Raw genomic sequence first — 13,022 nt, 5'->3', positions numbered from 1 at the left:
GGGGACAGGCTGAAGCAGAGCCAGCACAAGTGCCACCGCTCGCCCGGAGAAGACCTGGGCAAGGGGAGAGAAAACTAAGCCCGGAGCTCCATCCCTCCCCTACACGGTTCCTCCAGGCAGACCCGGCGGTTCCGCGCCCCCGCGCGATACCCATCGCAGCCACTTCGCGGGGCGTGCCTGGACTTGGGTCGCAGATCGGAAAGAGCCAGGCGCGAGGCAACGGCGGCCCAGGAGCGAGGGTGCGCTCACTGGGACTGGAAAGGAAGGAGTGAGTGGCGGACTGGGCGGCGGCGGCTGTAGCAGCGGGTACCTCCCCACCTCTCCGCTTCACGGGCAGCACCGCCTCCAGGGCCGGGCCGCTCGGCCGGGTCTTCTGCGCGTTCCCGGGCCCGGAGCCGGCGCACGATGCGCCCGGCTGCCTTCTGATCGCCGCTGCGCCTCCGCCTCCGCCGAGATGATCCCCCCTGAGCCGCCACAACAGCAGCTGCAGCCGCCACCACCGCCAGCCCCGCCGAACCATGTGGTGACCACCATAGAGAACCTGCCGGCCGAGGGCAGCGGTGGCGGTGGCGGGAGCCTGTCCGCTTCCTCCCGGGCTGGCGTGCGCCAGAGGATCCGCAAAGTGCTGAACAGGTGAGTCGCGGCTCCGGGCGAGGGCGCGGGGGAACGGGACTGGGGGCTCCCGGCCCGGAGTTCCCTCCGTCCCTCGGATGTCTCAGATCCCTTTGGGACTGGGTCGAGGCTAAGGGAGACCGAGGAGCCCGGGCGACCAGCGAGGCGCCCGGCGCTCGCGGAGAGGCCACGGTAGCTTTGTCCTGGCGCAGGGAGCCCTGGAGTGCTGGAGCTGCAGGCTGGTCCGAGGAGCGAGTTCGGGGAGAGGCGGGGTTTTTCCGTATCTAACCTGCCCTGTGTGTATCCGCACTCACGCCCTCGCATACTCTTGTCTCACTTCCCTTTCCCACTCGTACCCCAGCTTTGCACTCGGGGGACCCGGGGACGTGGCCAGGGCGGAGGCGGGAAGGCGCCGGGCTGCGGAGAGGGCTTGGAAGTCGCGGCCTCGAGCTGTTGTCCTCCCCGCTCGGCTGCTCCGACCCCTCCCCAGGGGATAGGGTAGTGGCTCCAGCCTCAGTGGACTGGAGGGGAAACCACTTCTGCCAGACGCTCATCACGGCTCAGTCTCTTACTGGCTTCGGGCAGGGAAACCGAGGCTAGAGGCCTGGACCAGACCCATGCAAAGTGCAAAATGTTGCAGGAAGGGTGTGAGAAGGAGGTGCCCGATTATTCTGAAGCTGGCCAAGAAGATCGCAGGCGCCTCCAGTGCTGGAATCTGCGTAGTGGAGCCTTTAAGGACAGAGGTGTTTTAGAATGAGGTCCTCGATAAACATAAAAATGGGTCCCCCACTATAGCCCCTGAGTCATCTGTGACGTGAAAAGGACTTTTGCTACTTAAGTAACTTAAAATGGTCCGCGAGTTGGAAGATTAAAAAAAAAAAAAATCACAGAGCAAGTGGATTTTGTGTGTTTTCTTTTGGGTGCGAGTGCGTGCATTTGGATGCGCAAGTAGGGGTAACCCTTCCGGTTGCTCTGTTCATACAGGTTTCTGTGCGGTACTGTTTTGGGTAGCAGGGATTTCCCAGTGACTTCACACCAACTGTTTTGGGGTTAAGGCTCTAGTTAGTTCTGTATATAGAAATAAAAACTTGATGAATATCTTGATTTGAGGAGTATGGATTAATTTAGTTATATCAAACCCCAAACCATTCAAGATGCCTTGTGAAGTCTTAACGTGTATAACAACTTACTTAGGGCTACTTCTGCATGTTTCCACTTATTTTCCAAGCAGCAATTCACTTCTGAGTGAGACACAAGATGGTAATAAAGTCGAATCTTTCCTGTCATTTGTAGTTTAGAATAGCACATTCCAAAATATTGCGTCTGAAGGATAATGAGCAGAATAAATCAAGGAGATGATGACTCAGTATTTATCATGTTGGATTTCCTGTTCTTTAGGAATACCTGTAGTTTTAAGCAGAATATGTTTTTAATTATTAATTTTCTTATCAAACTAAAAAACACTGTTGTAGTAGTTCGCTTATTTTTAATTTATAAATTATTATCAACTCTGTGCAGGCAGTTTATATAATGAACCTTAGAGTCGAGAATGACAAGATCACTGAGTTGGGCTTGAGGTTTGAGGCTAGCCTTGGCAATTTAGTGAGACCCCACCAATCAATCAATCAATCAATCAATAGATAGCTGGCTGGCAATGTAGCTCAGTGGTAAAATGCCCCTGAGTTCAATTCCCACTACTGCAAAATAAAATGTCTAACAATATTTGTCTTACTTCCCCTGCCATGATATTGAGAATTAGATAATACTGAAGGAAACACCTGGAAATTTAGGCAGCTCTACATTTTTTCATTTATCCAACTTTTGTTGTATGAGTCTGTGGGAGCAACATACACAAATAAGAGAAAGTCATAGTACATTATGGGTAGAACTTGGTGTTTACTAAGACTTTTGTGATCTGTGACATAAGTTGTAGGGTTCCTAGTGTATCAGGGAGGGACTTAAATTTAGGTTGGGTCAATGGAATTTCATCTCAAGCATATCCATGAGTGGGACTCTAGGATTATAACCTTTAGAATTAAATTAAAAACAATTACTTATTTGTCTTTTAAAGTTCTTCAGATTTTTCAAAATCCTATTTCGTTTGGGTTAAATGGCTTTTCCTTATACTTAAAGAATAAGGAGAAAATATTTCTCTTTAGAAAGATCTTTAGTAAGAAGACTAAATCATAATACATTAAAAAATGTCGACTGGATAATTTCTTTAGCATGCCGATGAGCTTGGCTTTTGTGCCAGGATAATGCCAATCAATTAGAGACAGCATCAGTAGTGGCTACTGAGTGATAGATGCTAAGAAGAGTGTGAAGGAGAGTGGAATTATAGAGGTTGCCAGTTCCATAATGTGGCTCTCCTCATGAGGTTTAAACCCTCATGGTGTGTTGACTAGTCAATTATACCTAATCAGCTGTGTTTATTTTCTGAAAACTCAAGATCTACTCACATTTTGTCCCCCCTCCCCCTTTTATTTGCCTCCTTCTACTTCCGTTTCTTTCACCTGCATTACCCTGTCCACTCATTGTCTTCAGTTGCTTCCTTTAATCTATCCCTGGCCTCTAGAAACCAATATAAAAAAATATCCATCCAAATTTTGGCATGCACCTCTGTAGTTGGCAGAGTTCTCCTACTGTAAGCTGGTGGGACAGCCTCATTGACCCGCGATGTAACACTGTCAGCTCCTACCATCCCATTGGACCAAAGGGGTAGAGCTGAGGGGCAGGGTAATGCCATGGGAACAGGAATAGAAGACAGTGAGCCAGGCAACCCTGGTGAGCTGCCAGTCCTTGGTCAGAGTTACCTGCCAGCCCAGAGGATGAAATGCAACCACATGGTATTTATGTCCTGTCTTCACAGGGACAGTTAAAGAGAGAAGTATTGATTAATAACTAATTAAAGGTACTTGCTCTCAAAAAGCTGAGAAAGAAGATGTAGTGTTTCCTTAATAAAATAAGCTTACATGGTTCTGCATTGTTTTATTTCCTAGTAGAGCACCACATCCTGCCCCCTTACTTTAAGCCTTGTGCAGTTAGACTGCTGCATTTTATTTTTGTTGTTTTTTTTGCACATGACAATCCAGGCATCTCACTGAGGTCTACTTCCTTTCTGTGAAGCAATTAAATTAGAATATACTAGTTTCTAAGACTTAGGCAAAAGAGGAGATGCCAGATAATTCTTTTTTAACCTATTAATGGGATATATCATATTCTTTCCCCTGTTCTAGTCACAATTGTTTTGGCAGTGAAATGTAAGAAATGCAGGATTATTTGAATGCTGAGGTAATTACATAAAATTACAAAGATGCAAAATAACGTATTGATTCAAACAAATAAAAAAATTGGCAATATGTTTTTCTCTTATTTTTTAGAATGAAATCACATTTATTACCCTGCCTCAGGCAAGCAAGATACAACAAAAAGAAAATGCTTCAAGGGCAGCAGTTGATGACCCTCTCACAGAAACTGCTGATCAAGTAGATTTCTTTGAGACCTAGAAGAGTTGATACGGATCTATTATATTAAAGTGCCTGGAGATCCTCTCCTCTAAAATTATTATTTAATAAGATACCTTAAAAATGAGTGATAGCTTATTTTGTGTTTTGCATATGTATGCCTTCCCATGGGAAAAGAAATATTTCATTATGCTATAAATATTATTATAAATATTCCCATTATTTTCAATTCTTCACAAAAATAACTAGGAATTTCTAGTTTTGATCCATTTTCTTCACAATAAGACATATATTGGATTGTCTTAAGTTATAAAGATGTTTCTGCTTTTTGAATCTTGTATTGGGATGTTTAATCATTACAATAGAACCACTAGTGACCCTGGGCTATCCATTCATTTGATTTGGAACTGATTTCCAACTTACATTTAAATTTATTTCATTAATTTTAAAAGTACCTGAAACTTTTTTGTATTGTAAACCAAGGAACATTAAAAAATGATACATAGGAGAGTTGCAAGCAAGACTTCATTAAATCAATGTCCAAGTGGGAAAATGATCATGTAAGATGGGCTAATATGTATACATAGCCTTTCTGAGTCATTCATAAAGTGGACAGAAAATTGCAAACCAATGGAATTGGCTGCAAGAAATAAGGTCATGCCTAATCTAGGTGTTAGATCAAGTTGATGATGACACATTGTAATTTAGATGATCTTTCTTTAGAAAGTGAGAAGTATTTTGTTAAGAAATTGATAGTGAGGTTCTTCCTCAAGCTGCTTCTTTGAACAGATGTCAAAATGAAAAGAGGAAGATTGGCTCGTAATGAGGATAATTGATATAAATATTCCAAATGGAACCGGGTGCTGTTATTAAAACAGACATTTCTAGGATCAGTAGTAAATAAAAGTTTTCTGAAGGATGCATTTATTTTTAACTAAAAAGTCAAATTTATGAAAATAAAGTAAATGGTCATTTAGTATGCTTTATGCACTGTACTTGGAGAAATGAATGGTAATATTAAAGAATTATTTGGTTTACTTTGGGTAAAGATGATGCGTTTCCAAGTAATTTATGTATAAACAACATACATCTCCATGTAGTTTTTCTTTGACCTCTTACTTTCTCAAAATTCTTCAGTGCCTTAGGATCGTCATTATAGATGTCTATTTTGTTGTACACTGCTGTAGATTATAGATGGTATAGGAAATTGAGCTGGCTGTCCATATAGTTCTAAAGATACTTAATGCAAGAGATGATTTATTATTTATTTTTAATTTTTTCTCATGAAAGTCAGATGCAGTATGTGAAAGTACCACTATCAAATTGTTTAGTTTTTTTTTTTTCATTCATTTGAGTTCAGGCCAATGAACATGAACTGTACATTATTCAAACACATTGATTTTTTATTTATTTTTGGTAGCAGGATTGAACCAGGGAAACTTAACCACTGAGCCACATCCCCAGCCCTTTTCATTATTTATTTTGAGACAGAGTCTTGCTGAGTTACTTAGGGCCTAACTGGTGGTTGAGGCTGGCTTTGAACTCATGATCCTCCTGCCTCAGCTTCCCAAACTGCTGGGATTACAGGCATTTGCCCCAATTGCTTGGATTACACATTGATTCTTGATTATGCTACTAAAAAGTGATTAGGAGGTTAAACTCTAGTAGACATATGGAAAATACATAAACATTTGGCATATTTTTGACTGCAGCATAGACATATACAGGTACATATTCATTTATTCTTAGGCAATTACTTTATGCTGAGCTCTCTAAAGACACATGGATGAAAAAACAGTCTTCTTGGATTCGATGCCCTCAAAATCTAACTGGGGAATTTGACATGTATATTGCTATTTGAAGTGAAATTCTCTAACCCATAATCTGAATTATCCTATATAATGCCTAACTGGATGCTTCCAAATGTTTAGATACTAGAATCAAACAAATAAATTGTTCAATATGCAATTCATATGCAACTTCTTGTTCTGATATTTTGGCCTTATTCAGGGACTACTTGAACAGAGAAGAAATTTCACAGGAAATGTCAAGGAAAACAATAAAAATAAATATGCTTTAGAATATGTTTTCTCAGAAAAATGTCACATCTCAATCAGTGAACACAAGAGTGTAATTTGTTTGTCTATCTTGTTATTTAATTTTTTTTTTTTTTGGTGGTGGTGTTGGGGATTGAACCCAGGTCCTTGTGCATGCGAGGCAAGCACCCTACCAACTGAGCTACATACGCAGCCCTTGTAATTTAATTTTTAAAATATTTTTCTATTAAATTTAAATTTTAAGCTTTTCCTCAAGAATATTCACCTATGTGACTCCGTGAGAACTGAAAAAAGTACCTTAAGTATCATTTAGCAAAGTCCAAGATTATGAGCCACTAATTCCTATTACATTACATCTTAAATTAATTAGGCAGACCTACTACAACTGAATAAATATTTAATAAATTTTTAAAAAAGAATTCATACTAATTATATCCAGATTTAGAATGACAGGGCTAGAGCTTGTAATTATCCTTGATTCTGAGAAAGCACAAAGTGTCCTGATCCATTGAAGAAGCAAATCTCCTTCCCTTGTTCATTGATTCATTCACCCAGGCAGTCTTTTATTCAATGAGTATTTGTTGGGTATCAGACACTGGTAGCACAACAGTAGTGAACCAGACAGCCACGGACTGGTGTGGCCTCTGGGTGCCATTGGTAGAGTTTTTTATTATTACCCTTTCAATATAACCCATCAAAAAGGCAATTTAAATAAAGTGGAAGTAAATATACACCACGTCTCAAAATCCCATTTTCAAGCTGGTTTAACAAAAAATCCCCATAAGTTAGCTGCTTATGGGAAAGCTGCTCCGAAAGTTCAAACCCATGAAATTACTCCAGGTGTACACAGATTTAAGCAGTAGAGTTTTCTTTTTTCTTTATTTGTACTTTTTAGTTACACTTGACAGTAGAATGTATTTTGATGTATCATGCATACATGGAGTATAACTTCCCATTCTTGGGTTATACATGATGTGGAGTTTCACTGGTTGTGTATTCACATATGAAAATAGGAAAGTTATGTCTGATTCATTCTACTGTCTTTCCCATTCCCATCCCCCCTCCCTTCTCCCTATCTCACCCCCAATCCAGTGAACCTCTACTCCCTGGCTCCCTTGCATTGTGAGTCAGCATCTGCATATCAGAGAACATTCAGTCTTTAGTTTTTTGGGATTGGCTTATTTCACTTAGCATGATACCCTCCAATTCCATCCATTTACTGACAAATGCCATAATTCCATTCTTCTTTATGGCTGAGTAATATTCCTTTGTGTATATGTGCCACATTTTCTTATTGTGAACTGAGCTGCTATAAACATTGATGTGGCTGCATCACTATAGTATGCTGATTATAAGTCTTTTGGGTATTGCCTAGGAGTGGTATAACTGGGTCAAATGGTGTTTCCATTCTAAGTTTTCTGAGAATTCTCCATATAGCTTTCCAGTGTGGTTACACTAATTTGCAGTGCCACCAGCAATGTATGAGTGTACCTTTTTCCCCACATCCTCACCAACATTTGTTGTTGCTTGTATTCTTGATAATTGCCATCATGACTGGAGTGAGATGAAATCTTAGAGTAGTTTTAATTTTCATTTCTCTAATTGCTAGTGATGTTGAACTTTTTTTCATATATTTTTTGACCATTCATATTTCTTCTTCTGTCTGTTCAGTTTCTTGGCCTTTTATTGAATGGGTTACTTATTTATTTTTGTTAAGTTTTTTGAATTCTTTATATATCCTCAAGATTAATGCTCTATTTGAGGTACAGGTGACAGAGATTTTTCTCCCATTCTGTAGGCTCTCTGGGTACATTCTTGATTGTTTCCTTTGCTGTGAAGAAGTTTTTTAGTTTGATACTATCCCACTTATTGATTTTTGATTTTACTTCTTGCCCTTTTGGAGTTTTGTTGAGTAATTTGGTTCCTAAGCTGATATGATAGAGATTTGGGCATATTTTTTTTTTTCTAGTTTGCACAAAGTCTCTGGTCTAATGCCTAGGTGCTTGATTTGAACCTTGAGTTGAATTTTGTGCAAGGTGAGAGATAGGGGTCTAATTTCATTTTATTACATATGGATTTTCAGTTTTCCCAGCACCATTTGTTGAAGAGGCTATCTTTTCTCCAATGTATGTTTATGGTACCTTTGTCTAGTGTGAGATAACTGTGTTTATGTGGGTTTGTCTTGTGTCTTGTGTTCTATATTACTGGTCTTCATTTTATTTTCATGCCAATACCATGTCATTTTTGTTACTATAGCTCTGTCATGTAATTTAAGGTCTGGTATTGTGATACCTCCTGCATCATTTTTCTTGCCAAGGATTTCTCTGGCTATTCTGGGCCTCTTATTTTCCCAAATGAATTTCATGATTGCTTTTTATTTCTGTGAAGAACATCATTGGAGCCTTAACAGGAATTGCATTAAATCTATATAGTGCTTTTGGTAGTATGGCCTTTCTGACAATATTAATTCTGCCTATCCAAGAACACGAGAGATCTTTCCATCTTCTAAGGTCTTCTTCAATTTCTTTCTTTAATGTTTTGTAGTTTTAATTATAGAGGTCTTTCACCTCTTTTGTTAGATTGATTTCCAAATATTTTATTTTCTTTGAGGCTATTGTGAATGGGATAGTTTTCCTAATTTTTCTTTCAGTGGATTCATCACTGATATATAAGAATGCACTTGATTTATGGGTGTTAATTTTATATCCTGCTACTTTGCTGAATTCATTTATAGTTCTAGAAGTTCTCTGGTGGAGATTTTTGGGTCTTCTAAATATAGAATCATGTCATCAGCAAATAGAGATAGTTTGAGTTCTTCTTTTCTTATTTGTGTCCCTTTAATTTCTTCCTTCTGCCTAACTGCTCTGGCTAGAGTTTTCAGGACTATGTTGAATAGAAGTGGTGAAAGGGGGCATCTCTGTCTTGTTCCAGTTTTTAGAGGGAATTCTTTCAATTTTTCTCCATTTAGAATGATGCTGGCCTTGGGCTTAGCATAGATAGCATGCTCCTGCTATCCCTAGTTTTTCTAGTGTTTTGAGCATGAATTGATGCTGTATTCTATTCAGTGCTTTTTCTTCATTTATTGAGAACATCATGTGATTCTTGTCTTTAAGTCTATTGATGTGATGAATTAACATTTATAGATTTCTGTATATCAAACCAACTTTGCATTACTGGGATGAACCCCATTGATTATTATGTACTATCTTTTTAATGTTTTTTAAAAATTTTTAAAAATTTTTTATTTTTCGGTGGACACAACATCTTTATTTTATTTTTATGTGGTGCTGAGGATCTAACCCAGTGCCCTGTGCATGCCAGGTGAGCGTACTACTGCTTGAGCCACATTCTCAGCCCCCTTTTTAATGTTTTTGCATGCAATTTGTCAGTATTTTATTAAGAATTTTTGCATCTATGTTCATCAGGGATATTGGTCTGAAATTTTCTTTCCTTGATGTATCTTTGTCTGGTTTTGGTATCAGGGTGATACTAGCTTCATAGAATGAGTTTGCAAGAGTTCCCTCCTTTTCTATTTCATGGAATAATTTGAGGAGTATAGGTGTTAGCTCCTCTTTAAAGGTCTGGTTATATTCAGACGAGAATCTATCTGGTCCTGGGCTTTTCTTTCTTGGTAAGCTTTTGATGGTGTGTTCAATTTCATTGTTTGAAATTGATCTGTTTAAATTTTCTGCATCCTCCTGATTTGGTTTTGTTAGGTCATATATCTCTAGAAATTTGTTGATGTCTTCAGGATTTTCTATTTTTATTAGAGTATAAATTTTCAAAATAGGTTCTGACTATCGTATGTATTTCAGTAGTGTCTGTTTTGATTTCCTTTTTCATCTCAGGTTTCAGTAATGAGTTTTCTCTCTTTTTTCTTTGTTAGCTTGGCTTAGGGTTTATCATTTTCATTGATTTTTTTCCAAAGAATCAACTTTTTGTTTTGTCAATTTTGGGGAATTGTTTCTTTTGTTTCAATCTCATTGATTTCAGCTCTGATTTTAATTATTTCCTATCTTCTGCAACTTTTAGTGTTGATTTGTTGTTCTTTTTTTAGGGCTTAGAGATATAATGTTAGGTTATTTATTTGTTGACTTTCTATTCTTTAACGAGTGACCTCAATGCAATGAACTTTCCTCTTAACACTGACTTCATAATGTCCCAGAGATTTTAATATGTTGTATTGCTATTCTCATTTACATGTTTTTTTTTTTTTAATTTCATCCCTGATTTCTTCTGCTATCCACTGGTCATTTAATAGTGCATTATTTAGTTTCCAGGTGTTAGAGTAGCTAAGCAGTAGAATTTTCTTGTTGAATATAGTTGAGCTGGTTTCACCTAAGGCTTAAAGACAAAATAAAAACAAGGAACTGGCCATTAATGTTCATCTAACTTCAGAGTGTTAGAAGAAAAAGGAGAACAGATTTGAGTTCTGTCCTGCTGTTCAGGTTGAACTTATTAAGGTCGTTGCCATATAACTCAAGAAACTAGTTTTCTGAAAATATCATGTGCTGGCAGTGCAAAGACAACTTAGGGGGGCTTGGGCACATGTTTGTGCATTGCAGAGAGGAGAGATTTAAAGTATGATCTGACCAGGAAGATGCATTGGTGGAAGGACTGGATACTTTACTGTTTGCTGTGATATAACCTAATGAGAGCGCTCAGGTTAAATTAGCATTTAAACAGCAGATCATGTTCTTAAATTTTGCATTATAAAATATACATTTTATGTTAGAAAACATTACATTATATGTTATTCTCCCAATGACAAAAGTTGTTAAGGGGAGATACTAGGGAATGAGAATGGCCAAATTATATATGTGCATGTACAAATAGATCGTAATGAATCCCACAGTCCCACTATTTAGTACAGTTAAAATGCACAAATAAAAACAAAATGAAAATAAAATATATTTAGAAATCAAAAAGTTCTTATCCTTTTCTAGAAACAAATTCATGTGATTTCTCACTTAAGACTACAGAGGAGGGAGAAAGAGTGCTAGGCTGGAGACTTGACAGGAAGGGTCAGGGTGGTATTTGCCATTATTGAAAGATGGATAGGATAAGAACATGGGTGGGGAAGGCATGGAGAGAAAGGATGAACTATATGTATGGAAGTAAAAGATTGAGGAAAGGAGTCAATGCCCAATTTGACAACATTATATATAGGATGTGACTAAATTGCAGTAGAATGAATTAGGGCTTGAATTGTGGAGAATGAATTAGGGCCAGTAAGTAGTTTGACTTAATTCCCTTAGTTATTATTATTGTAGCCTATTGAAGTGATAAAGAGTATGATCACACATGTGCCTAGACATGATATTCTGCGAAAAGTCTGCAGGCCAGAGGTGAGGAAAGGGATTGGAGTATGGGGATCAATTAGGAGACAACTGCATTTATTTGGGGAGAGGAGCTGGGAGTCCAAATGGAGTGGAGGTGGCCAGGATGGAGAGGGAAGTTGGTGAATTAAACAGAATCTGGACCAGAATCAAGAGGAGGAAGATTATATTATATATGGGAAAGCAACCAACAGGGCCTCGAACATAGTAGATATTCAATACTTTGTTGGATTCCCGACAGCACTTATTTGTTGGGACGCTATTGAAAAGCTGCTGCAGGGAAGAGATCTGCTCCCTGGGGCTGAGGGGGTGTAAGGTGCTGAGTGAGCTAGAGAGGCAGTCAGGCCAGCATCAGCTACTCAATGTGGTCTGTGGACCCATGCCAGACCCCAAACTGTGTGACCCAGCTGTGACAAGAAGAGAAATGAAGACTAATCTTTAGAAATAGTTGCAGAAGTTTGACAGAACACTTCTGTGTCTTTTGGGTCTTGTATTTGACTTTTGGTTTTTGCCACTTCATTTTTCTTACAGTTGCTTTTAATTTAATTTTTTTTTTTTAAGTATCACCTGGAATGAATTGATAAACAATTGATATTTTACAACAGAAAGTTTTAGAAGCACAGGTCTCAGCTGGTATCTCAGTGGGAGTAATAAGTAACAGTGAGTTTTAGGAGTGCATCTAGTCATGGAGGAGGGAGGTCCTCGTTGTGGGGGCATTAGGTTAGTGCTTCTCATGGCCCTGCAAATCTGTGCATACCAGCTGGTGATGGGGAGTATTTTCCTTTGAATCTTAAATGTCCCTCAAAGGCTTTGTGTTACAGATTTGGTCGTCAGCCTGTGACACTATTGGGAGGTGATGAACCTTTAAGAAGTAGGGCCTGGTGGAAATAAGTCAGGTCATTTGGGGCATGCCCATGAACAGATACTGGAATTCTAGCCCCAACCTCTCCCTCTTAGCTTACTGGCCACCTTGAGTTGAGCAGATTCCTCTGCCATGCTCTCCTGCTCATTATGTCTTGCCTCTCCACTGGCCTAAAGGCATCAGGGCCAAGTGGTCATGGACGAAACCTCTAAAACTATGAACCAAAATAAATCTTTTTTTCTCATAAGTTGGTTATCTCTGGTATTTTGTTATAGTGACAGAAAGGTGACTAACACATGGAGGTAGAAGGGTAAGCCTGGCAATTGCTACGTAAGTATCAAGGCTCCAACCAAATTACCAGGAGTTCAGTTGGGGCTCCTCCTTGAAAGGTCCCCCCCACCCCTGGAATATTGGGCAGAGAAATTAAGAAAGGAATAGGGTAAGTACAGCAGCCCAGATCTGTGGAATGAGCTGTAATTGGAGAGTGCTACCTTTCAGGGGTCATAGCATTGAGGAGAGCAGATGCTGGGTCTGAGTGTATGAAAAGTGTGTCAGGGTTACCATGGGCCCAACATGAGTGGCTTGATCATTGATACCACTTCATCTCAAGTTCTGAGTAGTACAGAGTAGGTGGCACTCAGCCATTCAACACATAATCATTGAGTCAGGTCAGAGAAACAATCTAGAA

The 13,022-nt window shown here is 39.4% G+C and overlaps 1 protein-coding gene across 1 annotated transcript in view; it reads left to right on the top strand.

The window, feature by feature from the left end:
• The first annotated feature begins 454 nt into the window (after positions 1 to 454).
• The window catches only part of Slc35f1 (solute carrier family 35 member F1), a 374,177-nt gene continuing 361,609 nt past the window's right edge, over positions 455 to 13,022 (top strand). The window contains exon 1 of the mRNA XM_076859791.2: positions 455 to 633. Within this exon, the coding sequence (XP_076715906.1) occupies positions 455 to 633 (179 nt within the window). The remainder of the gene's footprint in view (positions 634 to 13,022) is intronic.

Source organism: Callospermophilus lateralis, chromosome 6 (assembly GCF_048772815.1).
Source record: "Callospermophilus lateralis isolate mCalLat2 chromosome 6, mCalLat2.hap1, whole genome shotgun sequence".
NCBI lineage: Eukaryota > Metazoa > Chordata > Mammalia > Rodentia > Sciuridae > Callospermophilus > Callospermophilus lateralis.
The sequence above is the reverse complement of the archived record's forward strand: the minus strand, read 5'-3'. Positions and strand labels throughout refer to the sequence as shown.